General features: G+C 48.9%; 7 protein-coding genes and 1 non-coding gene across 8 annotated transcripts; 5 read left to right on the top strand and 3 right to left on the bottom strand.

Annotated features, from left to right (window-relative positions):
• The first annotated feature begins 2,140 nt into the window (after positions 1-2,140).
• Positions 2,141-3,409, top strand: BDV37DRAFT_261747 (uncharacterized protein). The gene is made up of 2 exons (XM_032083356.1): positions 2,141-2,743; positions 2,794-3,409. Exons 1-2 carry the CDS (start codon positions 2,601-2,603, stop codon positions 3,005-3,007), a joined length of 357 nt encoding a protein of 118 aa, XP_031936377.1. The 5' UTR covers positions 2,141-2,600; the 3' UTR covers positions 3,008-3,409.
• A 1,743-nt stretch (positions 3,410-5,152) lies between these two features.
• BDV37DRAFT_287969 (cytochrome P450) lies at positions 5,153-7,033 on the bottom strand (the record flags this gene model as incomplete). Its single annotated transcript, XM_032088195.1, has 7 exons — positions 5,153-5,528; positions 5,574-5,845; positions 5,897-6,141; positions 6,193-6,344; positions 6,392-6,583; positions 6,646-6,778; positions 6,835-7,033. 7 exons carry the CDS (start codon positions 7,031-7,033, stop codon positions 5,153-5,155), a joined length of 1,569 nt encoding a protein of 522 aa, XP_031936378.1.
• A 1,710-nt stretch (positions 7,034-8,743) lies between these two features.
• Positions 8,744-8,832, bottom strand: BDV37DRAFT_t206. The gene has a single exon. It is a non-coding gene; the product is annotated as a tRNA-Asp (tRNA).
• Positions 8,833-9,369: 537 nt separating this feature from the next.
• BDV37DRAFT_275612 (cytochrome P450) lies at positions 9,370-11,195 on the bottom strand (the record flags this gene model as incomplete). Its single annotated transcript, XM_032085423.1, has 6 exons — positions 9,370-9,529; positions 9,580-9,743; positions 9,799-9,883; positions 9,962-9,987; positions 10,049-10,914; positions 10,985-11,195. 6 exons carry the CDS (start codon positions 11,193-11,195, stop codon positions 9,370-9,372), a joined length of 1,512 nt encoding a protein of 503 aa, XP_031936379.1.
• Positions 11,196-11,574: 379 nt separating this feature from the next.
• BDV37DRAFT_261756 (class I SAM-dependent methyltransferase) lies at positions 11,575-13,897 on the top strand. The gene is made up of 11 exons (XM_032083357.1): positions 11,575-11,756; positions 11,826-11,866; positions 11,931-11,978; positions 12,032-12,038; positions 12,092-12,136; positions 12,191-12,226; positions 12,279-12,400; positions 12,446-12,471; positions 12,522-12,552; positions 12,616-12,970; positions 13,019-13,897. Exons 1-11 carry the CDS (start codon positions 11,715-11,717, stop codon positions 13,259-13,261), a joined length of 996 nt encoding a protein of 331 aa, XP_031936380.1. The 5' UTR covers positions 11,575-11,714; the 3' UTR covers positions 13,262-13,897.
• A 700-nt stretch (positions 13,898-14,597) lies between these two features.
• BDV37DRAFT_287972 (cation diffusion facilitator family transporter) lies at positions 14,598-16,358 on the top strand (the record flags this gene model as incomplete). The annotated part of the gene is made up of 5 exons (XM_032088196.1): positions 14,598-14,676; positions 14,729-14,775; positions 14,832-14,927; positions 14,990-15,298; positions 15,360-16,358. The coding sequence occupies 5 exons, from the start codon at positions 14,598-14,600 to the stop codon at positions 16,356-16,358; spliced, it is 1,530 nt and encodes a 509-aa protein (XP_031936381.1).
• A 321-nt stretch (positions 16,359-16,679) lies between these two features.
• BDV37DRAFT_12939 (putative manganese ion homeostasis (Fr)) lies at positions 16,680-19,333 on the top strand. Its single transcript, XM_032078702.1, has 2 exons — positions 16,680-17,351; positions 17,423-19,333. Exons 1-2 carry the CDS (start codon positions 17,001-17,003, stop codon positions 19,043-19,045), a joined length of 1,974 nt encoding a protein of 657 aa, XP_031936382.1. The 5' UTR covers positions 16,680-17,000; the 3' UTR covers positions 19,046-19,333.
• Positions 19,334-20,519: 1,186 nt separating this feature from the next.
• BDV37DRAFT_12942 (sugar porter family MFS transporter) lies at positions 20,520-22,779 on the top strand. Its single transcript, XM_032078703.1, has 4 exons — positions 20,520-20,774; positions 20,835-21,163; positions 21,223-21,684; positions 21,740-22,779. Exons 1-4 carry the CDS (start codon positions 20,677-20,679, stop codon positions 22,441-22,443), a joined length of 1,593 nt encoding a protein of 530 aa, XP_031936383.1. The 5' UTR covers positions 20,520-20,676; the 3' UTR covers positions 22,444-22,779.
• Positions 22,780-22,781: the final 2 nt, after the last annotated feature.

A 22,781-nucleotide genomic window follows, 5' to 3' on the forward strand; every position in this document is an offset into this window, starting at 1 on the left:
GCATGAAAGCCACAACCTGGTGGGATCATATTTAAATGCGAGGCTTTTACCAATGTGGACATAACATGGCTCAAATGTGGACTAATGGCTGCTAGATACAATAGAAGTCAACTCACGTACCACAAGAACATGAATATACATAAACCGCTTCGAGTCAGTTCAATGGTCTAGGCTACTAGCATCTCGGGATATCACCAACACAGCAATAACCTAGACTGATATATCTAGCGAGAAGCTTCTATTTCCTGGAATAATCGATATGACTGCTTATCGACACAATGTGAGCATACTTGGCCTTTTATTATGGCACCATTGCGGGGCCAGTAATCATTGCCGATCCCTGCTGCTGTTAGAAAAGTATCGTCTTCAGGGGTCTGGTCCAAAGCTGTATGTCTAGAAAAAAGACATTTTTGTACAAAGCTATTGATAGGAATTGGCGACGCGATCAGTAGTAACCAACGGCAGAGACTCTATCGGCTTTAGTCAAATATACAATCATTTTATATCGTTTTCGTCTTTTTCCATTCCCGATATTAAAAAGCAGCCCAGTCCATATCGCGGGGATTAAAAGTCAACGATAGAAGGCTTGTATTCCCATTAGATATTTTGCGTGTACAATTTATCTGGGGGGCAACGTATGTGTTTATTATTCCACTCATATTGGGAGGTACTTGATAGTGAGCACTGCGGCAGAAAGTTGTAAACAAGAATCTCCAAACCTCTTGGGAAAGGCTGGGTGCATTGCTTCTATGTACGAGTACATGTATAGTCAGGGATATCTCCCTTACTATATTCTACTATCATAGTTTTCAATTGACGTCTTTTGCTTGTCTCGCCCATAACCTCGCGCAACGGGCTCCGCTCAATTCTTACCGGTGTCTGATCTTGTTAATACTAGGCATCCCGGTCCAAACCCATTCAGAAGATAATTTTGGTTATATGCCACTCTTTTAGTCCCAAATCTCGAGTCGTTCCAGAGCAAGTTATATCCCGACTTTGAACCTCATCTAAACATTCAAGAATAATTAGACATTGTACACAAGTATGTTCGAACATCTAGTATGGCTCCCTGCGGAAGGCCATTCCAAGAACGTGTTATATGCGATGGATCGATTAAAGAGAAATTTTGATATCTTGCTTCGCTCCATCACGGTACATGACCCGATAACCCTAACATATCTCAGTCAACAGGACGTTAAAGTATTATCTCTCAGATCACAGTATCAAATGTGCGCTTATAGTATGCAAGCCTAAATCAGTATTCTAAACACGTTTCTTCAACAACGACCGAAACAGTTCCTCAGAGTTACGGTGATCTCGTACCAGGTCATCTGAGGTACGGTTTCCTCTTAGATAGACGGATCGTATCCCCGCGTCATTCTCTACGTAGACGGCATCTCTCAGTCAGACCTCTTGAAACAGCCTAAAGGATCTAGAGTGCTAATCGACAATTCCTCTCTTGCCCGCTCTCAGTCTCACCCGTCTTATTACGTGCCGAGTTGTAATGTTGGTCGTCCAGAGGCACATGCCATCTTCACCTTTCTACAGGTTTGGAACCATATTGCTTCAATGCGTGTGCCCCCTCACGTCATTGGAGAATTGTATAGTCAGTACAAGGCAACAGAGAGACAACCTTGTTAATTTCGAACCATTACTTCAGTGCGATGCTCCGCAAACTGTTCCCAGGTAAGACGCCTAGGCATCCTTGCCTGTTGTCATCCCATAACAAGTTTCGACAGTAGATCTCTACCTCGTTATCATTTGGGGGTCCAGACAAATTTATTTGATTGGCCTTTTCCTGTGGAGAACGGGTAAACGCTGGCAGGTACTTTCGCTTCAATTGGACGGAACCATGGTGGCTCGAACATTTTAAGACATGGACCCTTATTTTAGCTCAGTGCTGACGTTTGGTTTTCTTCTGGAAAGTCTTGGCTCGTACGCCCATGCGACAACACGGGACAACACGGTCCAATACGTCGCTGGCATCCTAGCAGGACGCTGAACCTACCGAGGGAGATGTAGTACTAGGCACCGGCTACACGTAAGACGGGCTTGACCAATATTAATTAGGTAATCTTCGTGTGATAGTCTAGTTACGTCCATAGTGGAGAGGCCAAGGCAACCCACGGATGTAACTTTAATCGATGAGCCCAGAATTGTTCTGCCTACCTGTGGGAAGTGCTTTGGGGTTGGATGCCTGGATAGCCATCTGTTGGCCCCGAGAAAGGTATTATCAGAGACTCTTTTCATACTTTATATCGAGAACTGGTGCGTCCTGGGTGCCATGAACAGTCATCCCATGGGACCACAGGGCGATTTGGGTTCAACCGAGCCTTGTCCGAGACAACGAACGCTATGATCATCTGCCTAGATAAGGTCTGTTTAAGTTCGGAGGCTAAGCTATATTTGACCGAAGCTTGGTCTCCAGTTTATGTTAAATAAGCTTACCACAGTTGGGGCAGGCAGCCATATTTCCAAGGGTCTCCTCTTTGTGTGCATATTCGTACTTCCGGTTATGACTCCTCGGTTTGACTTTGTTTATGAATATTAGGAAGAATACATCGGTCTCTTAATGGTTACTCCTTGATCATATACGCAAAATGCCGGCTACAGGAAGACCAAATACCGACTACGAGCGTTGGCTTCAGCATCACAATCCAGACGCCGAATTTCAACCGAGCCCACAATACGGTCCTCATCATGGCAGTCGGTCTGGGAAATATCCCCCTTTTCACACGCCAAAGTAAGCCCAAATCAAGTGTCTCAAATGGATGATTCTAATGGTAGCCATAGGACGGACAGGCCTCGCATTCCCCTCGCCGAACCTCAAATCCGGTTTTCGCCTACAGAGAAGGAGCTTGGGTCTTCTCCCAGGGAGGGTTCAAGCTCGATGACTGTTATCTTGTTATTCGTTTTTGTTATTCTGGTTGCTGTTGCATATGCTCGATCGCAACTTGCGCACTCCTCACACAGCCACCAGACTCGGAGAAGAGGGGAAAAGATTTGATGACTGGCCATGACAGTCATAAGTCTGGCAATGTCTTCTTGCTCATTGAAGAGTTCCCAAAGTTACTGCAGCGGTTGGACGAGAGATGCCTGGACAGATACGGTTCAAGAGCTTCCAATGCCCCCAAACTGTGCTGTTCGATCAGTAGCACTTGAATTTAGAATCAAGGGATATAATGCTACTTCGAAACGGACAACTCAATGCTTTATGCTGGTTCATAGGCTGTTATGGTACGCTTCCTGTGACACAGGACACCAATCTATCGCTAGTTCCAAATAATAAATATCGATTGTTAGATTACCATAGCATATTGTCCCCTTATTTTCTCCCAAGTAACCCCTTATCATAACTCTCCTACAGATGTATTGGCGCCACTAGGCCATTTGGCACGGGACATCCGGTTGTTGACCCTTATTATAATTGTCTTCGTGCTTCATTAACTTTGAATATAGAAAGTTCCCTGTGTATTCTCTCCCATGAGACTTATTCTCTTAACAGGGTCAATTAATCCACAAAACCATTTAGTCATTCACGAGAAATGTACCCAATTCACAGCTTAGTCTAGAATAAGGCTGATTCACTATGGCCTGGGAATAATAGGGCCGGTGATTGGCATCTGTTTTCGATGACAGGTACCTTCACTGGGGTGGCTCTGCCCGTATCTCAACCCGTGTTTTATCAACTGTTTCTCTATTGTCTCGTTAATAGCTACTGTATTGGAATACTATAAGCGTAAAGGGATAAGCCATCCCTCTTTGCAAATGCGGCCACGGGAGAAGGCCCCCTAGAAGAACAGCAATACCAAGGGGGTCTGGACCCGTAATTTCGCCGACGATACTCGGCTACCAGTAGCCTCATTATCAAGACTCCCCGCACAGTGAAGGGACCATAGCAAAGCTAGAGTGAGAGCAGATCTGCGTCTTCTGTCTATGATAGGAATAATAGATGACTCGGGGTGTCAGAATCCCTTTCGAAGTTCCGGGAAGATGCAACGCGGTTGAAGAAGGCTTCGCGGCCAAGAATAGGACGCGCTTCAATCGGGACGCCGTGCTACTGGATCCACTTTTGTGGCTGGCTAATGCCCAGCTCTACTATGCATCCATACATATGGGGTGGATGCACCTATCAACCGACTGAGGTATCCCGCTGCCTAGCCTCTCACATACACCGCAGTAAGTCGGTTGGGTAAAAAGGTCACTGAAGACATCGACGGTGACAGGTCAGAGCTCAAGCAGTGCCAACAAGTATTTGCAAAGGACATGGCAGTGAGTCAGTGTCGATCCTAAAAAAAAAAAAAAAAAAAAAAAAAATTAAGTAAATAAATCACGGAACTCAATACTGATCTCAAACAGTTCTGGTTTTAAAACGCTGCAGAGGAAGCATCACACCGGACTAGAAGTTTGTTGAAGAGCAGTTTTTACGCAGATACTGTCGAGATCAACACTGCGACATGCCACTTTTAGTAACGACCCCTAGTGCATCAATTAGATGCTGTGTGGGACGTTTGTTTGTATCATGTAATGCGATTATCAGCAAGACTATTTAAAGCACAATAGTGTATCGATTGCTTGGGGAATGGCAACGGTATAGAGGAATCGGAATCACCATCGCCCTACTTTCTTCACGGTCTTGCAAGTGATACTCCAGTATGATTGAATCAAGTGGTTCGGTCTCATGCTACATTACCCAATCTTGCTTCTCTTTTTTTTAACATCGATGGTTAATAAACCATTTGATCATTTGCTGTGGTGCAGCCATAGCCTTGTATAAGTACGAGGTATAGAGCGGTAGGAAGGTGTTATTTAGATATTGTTCGACTGCACACATGTGCTATATCTGAATTCCTGACTTTGTATGTTTATAACCAGAGGTGGCATGTGTTTCGCCGTTGAACTGGTCCGTCGCAACTAATAAGAATTCACACCTTCGATATGATCAAGGCCCGATCCGTGTTCCTTGCCGAACGATGGGTTGATGTGAGTTTGGTCGGTTCTAAAATATCGATGCACTGCGACCATTTCAATGATTCTGCGGCATGTGTATAAAGTTGCCCGTTGCCTTGAGCTTTACTGATAATCCTAGGGGGTGGTTATGTGACGTATCAGAGCTATCCAAAGGCCATTTGAACATCACAACGTCTAATCATCAACACCCCACCTTCTCGAGCTCTTTCGCGTGGCTCTCTTCCCACGGATGCTCCACTTCCACTGAACGGATCAATGCTTTGTGGGCAGCGCTCCGAGGGGTGATATCGAGACTATATGGTGCCGGGTGGCTGATAACACCCGGGAGAAATTCAGCCTGTAGATCTTCCCCTTCTGGTTTAGAGAAATTGAAAACCGTCAGAGACTGTGCAGTACTGAGGAAGACGGTTGCATCTGCTAAGAATTGACCAGGACAGATGCGTCTGCCATAACCAAACACAAGGCTATGCGGATCGAGCTCAGGATTGTCGCCCAGGAAACGCTCAGGTCTGAACGTCTCGGGATCACGATAGATAGTGGGATCATGTGTGAACCACCTACAACGGTCAGATGTAGAATAGATTGGGTGGAACTCTACCTACCAGATGTTTGGCAGGATTAGAGCGCTCTTGGGGATGAGGTAGCCTTCATAAACATCATCCTCAGTGACCAAGTGCGGAATGCCCATCGGGCCAACGGGGTGCCATCTAAGGGTTTCCTTGACCACGGCCTCAATGTATGGGAGCTTCTCACGATCATCAAACGTAGGAAGCTTGTTCGGCCCGATGACACGATCGATCTCCTCTTGGGCTTTGCGCTGGACTTCAGGGTATAATGCCATTGCCAAGAAGAAGCAGGATAACGACGATACAGTCTAGAGCCTGTTAGCCACTACACATCACACGAGCGTGTCGACTGGTATTACAGTGTCCGCCCCTCCTAGGTAAAGTGATGCGGCCGTCCATTTGCTCGCAAACTCTTCTTCAGCAGTAGGCTTTCCCTCGCTTTGTTTGAGGACACTAGCCAAGTATGAGGGTGAGTACGAACCCTGACGTATTTGCTGCTTCACAAGTTGATATGGCTTCTCAATGGTTGTGAGCAATGTCTTTCTCCAAGCATAGCCTGTCTGCTTGAATCCAGCGCCTGGGAACCAGGCGGGAAGGTATCTCACTGTCTTCGTTAGCCTCTGGGCAGTCGGTCTGAGATATGAAGCTGCCCTACAAAGAGGAATGGTGTCGACCAGCCAGGTCCCTGGATTCCCCGCAACTGAGAAATTCTCCATTGCTTCGTTTGCCAAGTCAACGAGGGGATCAGGGCCATTGGGCTCAATGTTATATCCATAAGCGATCTTGAGGATCACCGCTCCGGCCTCCCTACACCAAATTAGATATAGGACCATCGGTTAGGCTCATACACCTACGTTCGAATATGTTGAATCAAGTCATCCGGCTTCTGCAAAACGCGCAGAAGAAACCGCCGCACTTCAACGTCCTGCAAGGGGTTGAAGCGTGACATTAGGGCCTTGGTACCCAGAACACGATGCAACACTTTGCGATAAAAGCGAAAGCGATCGGAGTATCCCTGCAAGCCTAACACGTCTTCCCAGCCCACTCTGCCTTGTGTTAGTATGTACATAGTCTAATGCAGACTAGGTGTAGCTTGGAGTATGCTTACATTTCCCCGGCAAAGACCATTCGAGGTCGGGATGAGTATGTGGCAGAGCGCTTTTCCATGAGGTCAACTGCCACCTGGTGGTCATTAAGGATAATGATGGTTTGGCCAAACATCGAGACCGAACTGATTGGGCCTGGCGATCGAAGTTATCAGGTTGCGACCGGGCCATATGCTGCTGTGATCACATACCATAGAGCTCCTTGAATTTCAACCAGTGAACCCACTCCTGCTGTCCAGGTCGCGGCAGATCCCGCAGATTTCCAATGATCGGCTTCGGCTGCGGGCCTGGGGGCAGTGGTGCAGACGTCTTCTTGCGGAGTAGCACTGACTTTGCAAAATACAAAAGGGCCAGCCCCAGAAGGACGCTGCCTAATGTTGGTAGGGACATTGTGACAGCCACCATCTACGGAGAATGCATGCAACAAGACATGAACGAAGTGCTGTAGAATGCAAGGACAAGTCCAGAGAAATGCCGGGGCGGTGTGGATCTTATGCATGCGAAACTTGGTCTAAGCGTCGCTGAGACGACTGCCAGCATAGTAACTAACCAACTAGTTAACTTAGTTAGTTCGTTAATCAGTTAGAGGTGGAGATTGCTAATCCAGCTGGTATATTAGGTGCGGCAAATAGCGCCTTTGGCTCGATAGCCATCATTCTCCGACATCTCCATGATTGGTCTGCCGATCCATTTTAGGGTTAAAGTGCGCGAGGGAATGGCATAGCCAGCCACTATCGAAGGCCCAAGCCATTTGAGATGACCCTCATAGGAGGCTCTAAGATGCGGAGATATGCTAAAGTTCTCGTGATATGCTTTTGGCGCAACAGGCCTCTCCAGTTCCCTTCCTTAGGGCTTACCACCAACGGATGTCTTCTCGCTCCACCAAAACTGCTCATTCGTAGCCACAACTCGTCTCGAACAGAATCTGTTGCACTAACTATAGTTACTAGACTGAACCTGACAGTACCTGTATCTCTTTGACATCTTCTATATACCCGCGGACACATCTGTTCAACTGTCTTTCCTCTCCTTTTACCAACGCGTCTTCCCGCTATCTAAACACGGGTATATCGGATACACTCTGGGAGTACTATCGATTCTCTTCGCGTTATCCAATACCCTGGTCTTGTTCTTCCGGTGCGAGCCAGCATCCCCACTTCTGGACAAGTTGGACAGGAGAGGGTACCGGCACCTGCTTCGATATCAGCACTTACTCATGGTATCGCGCAGCAATACAAATAGTTATGGAAATACGCATCATCTCATTTCCTCTCTCGCCACTCTCAAGGCTTTCCTTGAGCAAAAGGAAGATGATGCTAATCATGCCAATGTTCTGTGCCGGTGTTCTGTAGATAACCCAAGAATAGGGTGTGATGGAGTCCGAAGCATGCTAACATGAACAGAATCACTATTGCCAGTTGCCTCCGAATGCAATCCCTCGTCCAATTGTCCAAATTGACCAGTATCAGTGGTAAGCTGACATCAATCACGTATCAGGTCTACACATGATCTCCATCCTTCTGGCGACAACTTAGTGGACAACAACCCCGTAATCTATTGGAGTATAATCGGATGCGACGTCGCCATCATATGCGCCTGCATGCCCGGTATCCCACCACTTTTCAAACGCCTGTTCTCTGCCGGCTGAGCGACAACAGGATGATAAGGTATGGATAAGGTTAATCCTTTCCCATCTATTCGACCGGATAAGATCAAACAGAAACGAATGTTCGGTCTGTTCCACACGGTCATATGAGAAGATCGATTGCCGCATGCGGAGTTATGTCATTTCTTGACGGACCGTTGATTTTATTAATTGTCACTGCTCGGATGGCTTCCTGCCAAGTATGAGGGGGTGCCATGGGCCCACGTTTGTTGAATGCTGTATTGAGAATTGAGAGGTCCAATAGGTAGCTTTGCAAATAGCTCTTGCGTACGTGGTGATGTTACCCTGGAGACTCTGATATTTGTGCAATATACATGAAAGGAACAATGAAGGAAAGAGAAAGAAGAGGAAAAAGGAAGTCGGAAAAGAGAACAACGATACCAAAAGGGGAGATACGCGATGCATATGAGATCGAGATATCGCAAAAAAGAAATCTCCCCGACTGGGAGTCGAACCCAGGTCTCCCGCGCTTGTTCTCGTATGAGATGACAAGCGGAAATCATGACCGTTAGACCATCGAGGATTTGTTAAGAAAATGTTTCTTTTCTTGATATATGAACTAAAGGTATTATAGCCAAGATATTGCAATCCCTCCGCTGTCTTGGTCTAAAGAATCTAAACTAGCAAGTGTTGTAAGGGCCAACCTTTTTACTTCGATACCTTCAGGCCTGCACAAGTAAACGACTGGGCATGGATTTAAATTAATAGAGCCTATAGAAATAAACAGAAACAAGATTATAGTATCAAGTCTCATCGCTGAACTTCAGTTTCCTTCCAAACGTAATATTAATGATATATATATTTGTCAACCATGACGGTCCTTAAAACTTCACAGTTGCTTGCCCCACCAACATGAGCGAATGATGAGACCGCTTGAATATCCGATTCTTTCCAAGCCACCGAAGGAAAACATCATCTTTAAAAGTGGGTGTTAATTGATGACGAACCGCTATCGCCGAAGACCCTACGCTCCCTGGAAACCAATCCACAACCAAATTCTAAGCTATCTACACGAGTGTCCATGATATATATATCCGTTCAAAAATTCTTTATAGATCCACTATTTCACTAAAACCCGCACTCCCTTGCTATCCATCTTCGGGAAGGGAAGAAACATATCATGTGCAAGCGTCACATCCTCCAGTGTAGTCTCATACAACTCAAAATCTAGTTCTCTGAGGACCTTAGGAAGGGCGAGGAGAATTTCGGACCGCGCGAGACTTTTCAAGCATTAGTATGTAGGTTAGATCATGATCGAAAAGAAGCATACTTCATGCCAATGCATTGCCTTGATCCTTTGGTAAACGCCACCATATACTTTTCCAATTGCTTCCGCTGTTCCAGGTCCAGCCAACGCTCGGGAATAAACTTATGTGAGTCGGGGAATATCCGCTCGTCGTGGTGCATCAACGTGCTGGACATTCCCACGGGAGTCTGTTTCATAAGCATACAATTACCAACAAGCGAAGACAGAGATCCATAAACTCACCCCGGCGGGTATAGACCATTCTCTAAACTGCAGTGCCCTATCGGGAGCCACTCTTTGCAATCGGGTACTGAGGCCATACGAAAGTCTGGATTGAAATGTTAGTAAAAAAAAAAAAAAAAAAAAACACGCATCTTTAACGTCTGCCGTAAGAGAAGGGACAGACCTTAACCCCTCAAGAATGACTGATGTCTAAGTAGCAGACAGTTAGCCGGATATAATCACCAACACAGATACTTCCACCAGGACATACCAAGTAAGGCATTTTCTCGAAGTCCAACAAAGTAGCTGTTCGATCAGGATCCAGCTGGTTGAGTTCCTCTTTCAGTTTCTGCAGTTTGTCTGGGTTATGAAGAAGGTAGAATATCGTCCAAGTCAAAGCTTTGCCTGTAGTTTCAGCCCCTGCACCGACCACTACCTGAACTTCCTGCCATAAGCGCTCCGGAGATTTCTCCTCTGGTGGAAGATTGCTATTGAGCACGTCATGAAAGAAAGTAGGATGGCTGAATTGACTCTTAACCTTGTCATATCCGTTGGCGTTTTGCTCCTCCATGATCGACGTTATAACGTCACGGCAGCGACGTTGAAAATGGAATGTCAAGTCCATCTCGGGATTTAGCCAAGACAACCAACGCTCGGGTAGAGCATTGAATACTTTGAGAAGCCACGGGAAGGGCTTGATATAGACACCCGATTTTGCAATGCCACTCAATGTCCTGCTCCACCGAGGAACGAAGTCCGGTTCATCAAGGTAGTGGAACCCAGCACCCATAGTGTAATCGGTGACAGCATCGGTGGCGAAACAGGTAAATGGGTACTGCAGGGCGACTGGGGTTCCTGTTCCCTTGAATTCCCTCAGACGGTCGCACAGCTTGTCTACCAACGCCTGGATCAAAGGTTCGAGCTTTCGTATCCGTGTCATGGCAAAGTACGGGTTCATGTTGGAGCGCAGGAGGCGGTGATGATAGTGATCTACTGTCGCCATTGCCGTCTTGGTTAGCCCGAATTGCCGGGTATAATATTCATACTTATTCCGCGGGCTGTCTCGAGAATATAACACTTCATAATAGTCGGGGTCACTGATATGGAGTTCCCAGGGACTGATGCGCACGATGGGGCCTAGGATAAAGGTACAATTAGCCTTATGTCTCGGTCCTTTGCCCTGTTGATAGCTTGCTGCGCGTAGTACCATATTTCTCATGCATCCGAATGATTTGAAATGTATACTGGCCTTCGCAGTAAATATCGTAGTACAGTTCATACCATAATGTAAGCGCAGCCAGCTTAGGGCCGGGGAACTTGGCCAATGGGGACAACCATAACCGATACGCAGCCAAAGCAATCAGATAGACCACCCCTGCTACGGCGATAATCCAGGGTTGCAAAAGCAACTGAAACATGCTTCGATCTCGCACAACGTCAGCATGTAGGACAGAAAGAAGAGAAGGTGAGAAATAAAAAAGCAAAAACTGGGCGATGTCATTTACGCAGTTCTCTGTTCTTCTTTACCCTCCACCAATACCGAAGGATGCACCGTCGACCGTTAGTATTTCATCCCCGCCCCCATACTAAAACGGTGCTGCAGGTATCTCCACCGTCCAAGAAATGGCTGACCTGTCGGAGCAGCCGATCCCTCGGAGGACGCTCCGTTTATTGAAAATCTTGCCGTTGGCAGGTGGCTCTTGGCTCATTAGTGCAGCGCTATGATCCGGCACGTCCCCCAAAAATCCAATCATGCAACCGATAGCTGGTGGTATTATATCTTGGGACAGGGGCTTCGCAAATGGTTTTTCCTGTGCCGAATCCTTGTGTTCCATGTGTTTGCCTTCTGCCACGGACTAATCCACATGGCTTATAAGCGATCAGGGACCCTCTTGGTCCATCTGTGACCCGTCATATTGAATCCCATTAGACACACCATGTGCTCGCACCCGCATGTCGATCCACCTATCGACCCCGAGGTTAGTGCTCCAGAATTTGGCGAAGGTAAATTAGAGAACTTTATTAATTGAATATGAATCTGTGTTCAGGCCGACGCGGATCTCTATAGTGATGAGGATTACTCCAGCGCGTACGTATCGCCTAGGGTTTCCGTGGTTGCTGACTCGATTCTCAAACTATATTCCACCCAACAGAGCCGGCAGTTCGACGACATCTTTGTCGTCCAGTATCTTACATTATCAGTGAGTACTTTAGTTTGATCCAATGAAGTTAAATCTCACGCTTCCTCTTCCAGATACGAGGTCTGATTGTTAATCGCCGTCCACCACGTCCAACCACTGACATAGCCTCATAGAATGGACGGCGGTATCATGCATATCGACAAGGAGAATATGTCATTGTAAGCCCCCACTATTATCAATCACCTGGTCATGGACTGATGGAAATCGCACAGCCAAATGATGAAAGAGAACAAGATCGATTAGACCTGGTATTTGAATTCTTCACTTCCGCCTGCCAGTTACTTCTCTCACTTCTGGAAGGGTCACCATATATGTAGTCTTGTGCTGGCGGGAGCATTATCTCGATCTCCCATATCAGAAAACCCACGAAGAATCCTAGATATAGGAACCGGAACAGGATTGTGGGCAATTGACATGGCTGAGTACGAAGCTAAGCATATTGGAAGTACATCACTGACAGTGGACAGCCAGTACCCGGAGGCACAGGTCATCGGTGGGAACCGCCAACACCTACATTCTACTTTCGCTGCTAACTGGCAATAGGGACGGACCTGAGTCCGATTCAACCTTCATGGTATGAGCCTACTTGACTTTAGAAGTAGGAAATGGGATGAGTTATTGAGTATAACGGTACCAGGGTGCCACCGAATTGTGCCTTTGAGATCGACGACTTCGAACTTCCGTGGAACTTCGCCCAACCGTTTGATTTCATCCATGCTCGAAGTGTCGAGGGATCCGTCAAGGATTTCCCGCATCTCTTTCGCCAAGCACATCAGCACCTCGTTCCCGGTGGCTGGTTTGAAATGATGGAACCCACCGTCGGCATCTTTTCCGATGACGATAGTATCTCGAACGCGCCGTATCTATCTGAATGGCGGGATATGTTGATCGAGGCGAGTAAAAAGTTTGGCAAAGAGATGGGAGTGGCGAAAAATTACAAGCAGTGGATGACTGAGGCTGGCTTCACGGATGTGACGGAGGAAATATTCAAGGTTGGTAGCTCCTCGATGACGGAGAGCCGGTCCTGTTGACTTCTCTAGGTGCCTTTTTCGCCATGGGCTAAAGACCCCAAGCTGAAGGAACTGGGACGCTACCAGCAAGCTAATATGCTTGAGGCTCTCGAGGCGTACTCATTGGCGCTGTTCACTCGATTCTTGGGTTGGAGTGTTGATCAGATCCAGTTGCTTTTAGTAGGGGTTCGACGAGAATTACTAGACCGGAGGCTACATATCTACTCTCGGTACTATCTGGTTTACGGTCGGAAGGAGAAGGAAGACTCGTAGTCATCAGATTGGAGATGTTGGGAGAGTCAAGTACGGTCAGGTTTGTCTGTGCATGGCAGTATATCGCCTTTTTTCGTTTTGCCTTACCTTTCTTTTGTTTTCTTTCTCTTTCGATTTCTCTTTCTCTCTTCCCCCCCCCCTTCCCATTCTCCACTCTCCACATGGTTGAATCCAGTGCCATCCCAAGCAATATACGCGCATTCCCACCGACCAGAAAATCAGACATACATACAGGTCACATATTGATATCTGCTCCCCGACACATGATGCAGCTTTTCAGATGGATTGTCACTGTGCTATTGGATAGTATCCAGACGTATGAGTACCAGAGGAGACACCAAACCCTTCCATTCTTCTCGACAGCAGAGACTGCTGCTCAAGACTCAGCAGGTACCTTGGTAGTTAGTAGCCCTGCTGAAACCTCTATTTGGTTAGTGCCTCATCTCGCTACGGGACATCCCCCCGATCATGTGACCCCGTTACTCCGTCAGCTTGCATTAGTGTACATATTGGCAGAGTATTTTCATCGGTTGCACGTGTCTGATCGAAACCTAGAACACAACCAGAAGTACTTCTCAGCACTCGAGATGTATGGCCATCTTTCCATGACTTGAAGATTTTTTTTTTTTTTTTTTTTTGGGAGGATCTGTGATCTGGGATCCAATATGGCCAACTTGGGGTATGATATTACGCCAGAGTAGAAAAGCTCCCTCCAGTGCCTCCACATATCAAACTTAGTTGCTCCGGTAAATAAACATCGAGAAATTTGCCGGCTCGCCCTACCGGGTGGTGGGGTTGAACGTGTTATGAAGTGGGTGCACGGATGGGATGGTATCGTTCCGTGAAGTCGATCTATCTAGCCAGAAGTAGCAATAATATTCACGCCCGCGACGTTTAAAAATCGACGTTGAGACACCTCAAAAACGGTGATAAGACGTGGCGGATAAGGGGCCTTTGTTTGTTGACGAGGAGAGCTACACGGGTTGCGCTCTGCTGCCTGAGGCCATGGGCCGTAAGCATGACGCCACTACAAGTGACCGGCCCGGAATCGGAGAAAGCCGCTGGATGCGGTTTTTCCAGACACCAATGGTGAACTAGACGGGGTAGTCACTACTAGTCATGATGCTACCGATATAGTCCTTTTTTTTCCCTCTTCCACCCTAACCCTCTCATTTCACTAGCCTGTCGCTCTATAAATTTCTTCCTCTTGCCCTTTGTGCATATTCTCTGGACATAGCACTCGGACTCGTTTCTGTGCGCCCCTGGAGATCGGGTGGTCGTTATCTCTCTTTTCGCGGACCCGCGCCACCAAGCGCGCCGCATCAAGCTCACCATCATGGGCCTCTCCAAAACCAACAGGATCATAATCCTGTTGGTCATCGACTCTGCGTTCTTTCTCCTAGAATTGATAGTTGGTTAGTATCCATGGACCTGGTATTGCCTTGTTCTCGATCTCACACCCCGCAGGCTATGCCGTCCACTCGCTTGCCCTTGTTGCTGATTCGTTTCATATGGTATGTATCTCCTGCAGATCCAGTATGGACACCAGCCAAAGGCTAACTATGTCAAGCTTAATGATGTTCTGTCCTTGTGTGTTGGTTTATGGGCCGTGAAGGTCGCCAACCAGGAGACCAATTCCACCACTTCCAAGATGTACACTTATGGAGTAAGCTCTGTTCTTGCGGCGTGGGGGCGGAGTACAAGCTGACCATGATCTTTTCATTACAGTGGCAACGTGCGGAAACCCTCGGAGCCTTGGTCAACGGTGTCTTCCTCGTCGCGCTGTGCATGTCGATTTTCCTAGAAGCGATTCAACGTCTGGTGGAACCCCAGGAGGTGCAAAACCCGAAGCTCGTTTGCATTGTCGGTTGCTTTGGTCTTTTGTCGAATATCTTGGGTCTCCTGTTGTTTCACGATCACTCCCACGGACATGGCCACGGTCATAGCCATGGTGAAGCCCATGGGGTTGAGGATGTGGATGCCGCTGAGCAGGGCTATATTTCCCATGGCGGAAGTGACCCCGCGCGGGGAATCGCAGTACGTTCAGTCTTCCGCAACCGTGTCCTCAGTGATAAACTCTTAACCAAAACCAATACAGGACGAGTGTACACTCTCTTCTCCCGATACTCGAAGGCGCCGAACCCTTGATAGCCAACATCGCGGATCTACCAGATACAACAGTAACGTGGAAGACATCCAGGTACACCCGGCGACAATGAGACAGGAAATCATCGGTCGCAGCCGCTATGTTGATGAGGAGCAGTCGTCCGAGTCGGACAGCGACCAAACAAACGTCGCTGAAACATCAGAGCGATCGGCTCTCCTTAGCCACAAAGACCGAGCGCGCAAGTATACCGACGAAGCAAACACAGCCCTTTTACCAAATGCTACAGTGGACGACGACGTCCATAAATTCCATAACCACGCGCAACCCAAGTCGAAGGACTCCAAGCATGGTCATAGCCATGGTCACGGCCATGGACATGGACATGATCTCAACATGCGGGGCGTCTTTCTTCATGTCATGGGTGATGCTTTGGGCAACGTTGGTGTCATAGCGTCTGCCTTGGTTATTTGGTTGACTGATTACGAATGGAGGTTCTACGTTGACCCTGGCATTTCGTTGGTGATCACGGTGATCATTCTTGCTTCGGCCATTCCTCTTTGCAAGGCCGCATCGAGGATCCTCTTACAGGCTGTTCCTCCCGGTATGAGCATTGACCATATTAAAGAAGACATCGAGAGGCTTCCTGGTATCATCAGCTCCCACGATTTACATGTTTGGCAATTGAGTGACACGAAGCACGTCGCTTCGATCCACATTCAAGTGGATACGGAGATCAAAGGGGAGGGCTCAGAGAGGTACATGCGCCTGGCCAGACAAGTGAGAAGATGCCTCCACGCCTACGGCATTCATTCAACTACGATCCAGCCCGAATTTGCACCGGGAAGCGATGTTGAAGACAACCAACCCGCTTCATCCTATTCTAGCAACGGCCCTTCTAGTCTGCGAGAGGAAGACTCGCGGGCGTGTCTCTTGGAATGCGGCGATGGCTGTACGCGAGGTGGAGAATGTTGTCCCAAGACCACCACCTAAGCTGGCATCATCGTACCGTCCGTCCCGTCAATATCCCTTCTTTGATCAAAAGCATATCTACTATTCATACCCCCTTTTCTTTTTCGTGTTTCATACCTAGATTGGAGGATTGGTGTCTCAAGGAAAATTATTTGGGTCATGGGTGGGGCATTTGTTTAGAACCTTAATACTGTATACTGCGCCTCGGGGGATCTGCTGATATTGTTATCTCGGTCATGTATTCATACCAGCTCGACTTCGAGTGTCTTATTTTTATTTTCTCCAGCTACATGGTTATAGATTGGCCGTCAATGGTATTATACAAAGCGATTCTTCGGGTGGACGGTCGATCGAGAAAACAAGGGCAACTATTAATAGACGTCTAGACCCACGATTGTTCTAACCTTAACCGCCGGTGTCATCACGTGACCCACCTCCGCGGGTCGGTGGAGATCTCCAGGCCCGGAGAGCCCCTGTGTTGTTCACTTCGCCCTCGGTTGACCATGATGCTCTGTGTTCACAATTTGAGACGTTGAGTGTCGCTGTTCTCCCAATGAGAACCAACTACACCACTTGCCGACATCCTGTCACAACTCCCGTGTAGAGGCGGAGCAATGCCGCAGACAGCTTCGCTTTGGCCACTTTTGGATTGACACAGCAAGCATGAGTTATTCATATCCAAACAGCGCGAACGCGGATGCCTACCGTCCAGCCCGTCGCGATTATTATGTCGACTCATCTAATGGCCACCGCCGTCTCCTCGACACTTTGCCACTGTGGCTACGACAATGGGTCGCCGAACTCCAAGCTCATTGGATTGCCCGGAGCTTCACCACCACCGAGAACTCTCGGGGCAGTCATGCACCAACAGCACGGCTATGGAGGGCATTCAGACGCATATTCGCAGTCACGAATATCCTGGCTGTTCTCTGGTTCTTTACGCTCTGGTGGGGGGAACGGGCCGTGTTCCAGGATAGTTTGGAGAAGTGCGCCTGGGAAAGCTGGGAAAACTGGGTCAGTATTTCATTACGAATAACCAACCCAGCGGGAATAACCTGTAGCTAACTCGAGATTACTATTCTTAGCCTCGAGAGGCAGCACCACATCATGTTGCTTTCATCGCAGACCCGCAGCTGGTCGACCCTCATACCTACCCCGGTCGGCCATGGCCCTTGTCCACTTTAACCGTGAAGTTCACCGATCAATATCTTCGGCGATCCTTTTCATCTATTCAAAGAAATTTGGGCCCTGACTCGGTGTTGTTTCTCGGGGACCTGTTTGATGGGGGAAGAGAGTGGGCAACCTCGCACAGCTCCAGTCCCGAGAAGCGCTACCAGAAATACAAGGATTCGTTCTGGAAGAATGAGTACCATCGGTTCGTGAGGATATTCTCGAACCAGTGGAATGAGGGGGATCCGCACTCAGGCAACCCCCGTGGCCGGAGAATGATCGCTAGTCTCCCTGGGAATCACGACTTGGGTTTCGGAACCGGGGTTCAGCTGCCCGTACGCGATCGATTCCAGACCTATTTTGGCCAAAGTAATCGTGTTGACGTTATTGGCAACCACACTTTTGTTTCGGTCGATACGGTATCATTGAGCGCCATGGATCAGCCTGACCCAGAGACCGGAAGCTCAGGGTCTGGGGACGGACATCCGCCAAACGAGCGTATTTGGAAGGAAGCAGAGGATTTCCTGAACAACATGAACGTTCATCGTGGCAAGGCGGAAATGGGAGAATTACGCCTCATGAGAAACCAAAGTGAAGGCCATGTGTTTGACCATAAAGTCGTGGACCTCTCGCAGCCTACGCTTTATCAAAAACTCCAACCGGAGGTTGTAGGGTTCCCTGCCATTCTCCTTACCCATGTTCCATTGTATCGCAAACCGGCCACGCCTTGCGGGCCTTTGCGAGAGCATTATCCGCCTTCAGATGGTGAACCGGAAGAAGATGAGCGGAACGCCCTCTCGATCACTGCTGGGTACCAGTATCAGAATGTGCTCACGCAAACCATCTCCAAGGACTTGGTCACGAAGGCAGGCCCAAATCTTGTCCATGTCTACTCTGGGGATGACCACGATTACTGCGAGGTCACCCATCGCGAGTTTAGTGGCTCACCCAAAGAAATCACAGTCAAGAGTCTCTCCTGGGCTATGGGGGTCCGGCGGCCAGGCTTTCTGCTGACCAGTCTCTGGAACCCTGTTGACCCTGCCACCGGGAAGCCGACTCACTCAATGAGCACGGGCGCTACCTTGCAAAACCACTTATGCCTCCTGCCCGACCAATTGTCCATTTTCATCAGTTACGGCCTTCTATTCGGCCTTACCCTTGCTGTTCTTCTCGCACGAGCCGCCCTTCTTGTGCTCTACTTCCCCGCAGTGGACTCATCTGCACCCATTCTTCCCCTCTCTGAATTTCGCCCTCCCCTCCAGGTCCACACTGGCAAGACCCCAAGTTCCAGTACGTCTAGCTCCACGTTTCCCTCACCGGGTGGCTTGGCCAGTCGTGCCATCAATGCACCTTCTCGCTACCCCAAAGTGGACGATGATGATGCTTACTCCGGTCCAGATCACGATGACGTGGACAAGGCGAAGTGGAAAGCTAAGGTCCCCGCTTCCCGGGGAATCTGGGGAGAATTTGTAGACTCGGTCCAGTATGTGGCTACGATTGTGTTTGCATGGTATTTCTTCTTGATCTGGCGATGGTAACGACCGGGGTGGAGGAGGGGGTGCACATCGGAGTCTCTACTACTACTACACTGTATATACAAAAGACATCGGATGTGTCTCTTATCATCATTGCTTGTAGACTTAACTTTCACCAACGATATAACCTGGAGTCCCTTCTGTACGGTTCACGAACTGGAAAAGGTTTCCCAGAACCATGCTCGACAAAGTTTTACACTTTTTTAACTTTTTTCTTTTTCTTTTGTTTTCTTTCCAAGGGGTTTCTTCTGTGGTGGGGAGTGCGCGAGGAGATGTTTTACCTTCGAGGCGCAACCATGGTTCCGCCCGATAGTCAATATTTGCCCACAAAGTCAATCCGCATCTTAGTTTGGTGCCTAAGCGTTAGTCCAGCTGGATAGGGTTAGGGGCTGATCCCCGTCGTGTTGGCTAGCCATGGAAAATGCAACTTCTACGACGCCAAACGGGAAAATGTCGGAGAATCTGAGACTAGATCTACAAGGCTCTCCCAATCAGAGCCCCGACGCGTACGGCCAGTGCTCCAGTGGCAAAAGCCCTAATTTGCTTCAACCATGTCACATCAACACCCTCGACACAATGTCATTGTGCGTCGAGACGACACTCTCTGCCCGAAATGGCACCGGTGAGACTCCGGATTGTCGTGAACGTGGCTATCTTTCCTCCATGCTTTAGATCCATTTCCCCGGATGGAGTCGTGGAGCTGAGGAGGGAGTGCCATGGGGTCGTGCAGTATTCCCTTTTCGACACGATCCGGTCACACTGCCAGAGCGTGGCATCTATTTTCCGATACACCAGAAGAAAACTCGGGAGGTGAAGCGGTTCGCGATGTGACTTGATCCGAATCATATTATTAATATTACGAGAAAAGTGGTGATTTCGGCATGGTCACGGGTTGGCCGCGTTCGGCATCGCTGATGAGAACTTCCTCCCGTTCTCGGCTTCCCTCCGCCATGATTAATTTTTTCCCCCTCAACACTTTATTTTTATCCTGATTGCCACTGGCGTTCTGGTCCCGTGGCTCGGATTGCCGTCACGGTGCGACCAAAGGATCCCGTAGATGGGGAGGGAAAAACCTATCCATCGTATTTGGGCCTCCACTCTGCGTGCCAAGTTCCAGAATCGTTCGATGCCCGTGGTTTAACTTGGGCCTCGGCCATGTTGCTTACTTCCCTCGAACCAATCATTCGTCTCTATGCGCCAGTAGCTTCGTGCAAGCCTCCTCCACTTTCCACGCCGTCAAACGTTCGTCTTCTCCAGACTCGGGGCTGTGGCGCGGAGAGAGACACATCTCGCAGGTCTAGGGCCGAAAGTGCCCATTAATCCCTCATGCGGCCAACGCCAGCCCATACGAGGCTGATCCCGTGCCCTCGATTGGCTGAAAATGCGGGATAGCGCTGGTTTCGGCCGGCTCCTTAATGTAGTTGTTCTCCATGATGACCGGATCGGGTCAAGATTGGCTATGGCGACCTCCTGTCTGAAGCAGTACAAAAACTCTGCCATGACCCCCTTCCCCATGGAGAGCGTGTATCTCATTTTTCTCTCCACCTCTCGTCCCAACCTCCTTCTCCTTGCGTATTGATCCACAGCCGAAGAATCTTTCCCTAGATTGACCCCAGTCCGTGTTGACATTCACCATGGGCTTCATGTTGAAGAAGCCGGATGATGCCACGGGCTCTGCCGCCCCGGCTATCATGATTGGATTGTTTGTTGCCTTTGGTGGTGTGCTGTTTGGGTAAGCTGGCCCTCTTTACTATCTTTCATAGACCAGGAAGCTGACGACTGGGCCCTATAGTTATGATACCGGCACCATCAGCGGCATTCTTGCCATGCCGTACTGGCGCAAGCTGTTCTCCACGGGCTATATTAACCCGTCAGACAACTACCCCGATGTGACCTCCTCTCAGTCCTCCATGATCGTGTCTCTCCTGTCTGCAGGGACTTTCTTCGGTGCGCTGGGCGCCGCACCCATTGCGGATTATTTCGGTCGTCGGCTTGCGATGATCATCAACACATTTGTTTTCTGCTTTGGTGTCATCCTCCAGACCGCTGCTACGGCTATCCCATTGTTCGTTGCCGGAAGATTCTTTGCGGGCCTGGGTGTTGGATTGCTGTCTGCAACCAGTATGTCATGAACGATAACCACCTCGCAAGCTCGAGGATAGTGTGCTAACAGACCACAGTTCCTCTGTATCAGTCCGAGACCGCTCCTAAGTGGATCCGTGGTACCATTGTTGGCGCCTACCAGCTGGCTATCACCATTGGATTGCTGCTCGCTGCCATCGTGAACAATGCCACCAAGGGCCGTAACGACACTGGCAGCTACCGTATTCCTGTCGCTGTTCAGTTCGCCTGGGCTATCATTCTGGTGGTCGGCATGATCTTACTCCCGGAGACGCCTCGCTTCTTGATCAAAAAGGACAAGCACGAAGCAGCTGCCAAGGCTCTCTCGCGCCTTCGCCGCATCGATGTCAACGATCCTGCTATTGTGGAGGAGCTGGCTGAGATCCAAGCCAACCACGAATATGAACTCAGTGTGGGCAACGCGAGCTACCTCTCTATTCTTCGTGGCAGTATCGGCAAGCGACTGGCCACTGGCTGTGCTGTTCAGGCTCTGCAGCAGCTGGCCGGAGTCAACTTCATCTGTATGTATTCTCCTGCCCCACACAACCATGTTGAATACCAACTAACATCTTACAGTCTACTACGGAACTACCTTCTTCGAGCACTCCGGCATCAAGGACGGATTCATCATTACTTTGATTACCAACATTGTTAACGTTGTTTCAACCTTCCCCGGTCTCTATATGGTCGAGAAGTGGGGTCGCCGTCCTCTTCTCCTGTTCGGTGCTGTCGGCATGTGTGTGTCTCAGCTCATCGTCGCCATTGTTGGCACTGCCACCACCTCCGACGTCGCCAACAAGGTGCTGATCGCTTTTGTCTGTGTCTACATCTTCTTCTTCGCTTGCTCATGGGGTTGCACCGCCTGGGTGGTAACTGGTGAGCTCTTCCCTCTGAAGGCTCGTGCCAAGTGTCTCTCGATCACGACCGCCACCAACTGGCTCCTCAACTGGGCCATCGCATATGCCACCCCTTACATGGTCAACTCCGGCCCGGGCAACGCCAACCTGCAGTCCAAGGTGTTCTTCATCTGGGGTGGATTCTGCTTCATTGCCGGTGTTTTCGTCTACACCTGCATCTACGAGACCAAGGGCCTGAGTCTGGAGCAGGTGGATGAGCTTTACGCCAAGATTCCTGTGGCCTGGCGCTCCACGGAATTCGTCCCATCTGTTAGCTACGCGGACGTCCGGGACGTGGCTGCCGGCAAACTGTCCGGCAACCTCACTGAGCTGGAGGTCGACGCCCAGATGAAGCGCGACCTGGAGCATGTTGAGAAGGCCTAGAGCATACGCCGGCGTTTGTGAATTGGGTTTTGGGTTCGGTGTTTATTTTCCTTCTTTCTTCGTTTCCATGGTGCCTATACTGCCTTTATATACCTAGCGAGTGGCGGTTCGAAACGTTATCTTGGTGATGAGAGACGTGGTATGATGATTGGATCACGATCAGCTTGAATATCTTGTATTATATAATATTCTTCTCGCACTGCTCTTTTGACCAAGGATTATCTTTTTCGAAGTTCATCATGGAATTGTCTGTCATCAGTCGTAGGTTACAACTCAACCGTCACCGTGCACCGTTTTGAGGAGAAAACAAATAAATAAACTGGCTCACGATATCAAGG

This window comes from Aspergillus pseudonomiae (genome assembly GCF_009193645.1).
Source record: "Aspergillus pseudonomiae strain CBS 119388 unplaced genomic scaffold BDV37scaffold_105, whole genome shotgun sequence".
NCBI lineage: Eukaryota > Fungi > Ascomycota > Eurotiomycetes > Eurotiales > Aspergillaceae > Aspergillus > Aspergillus pseudonomiae.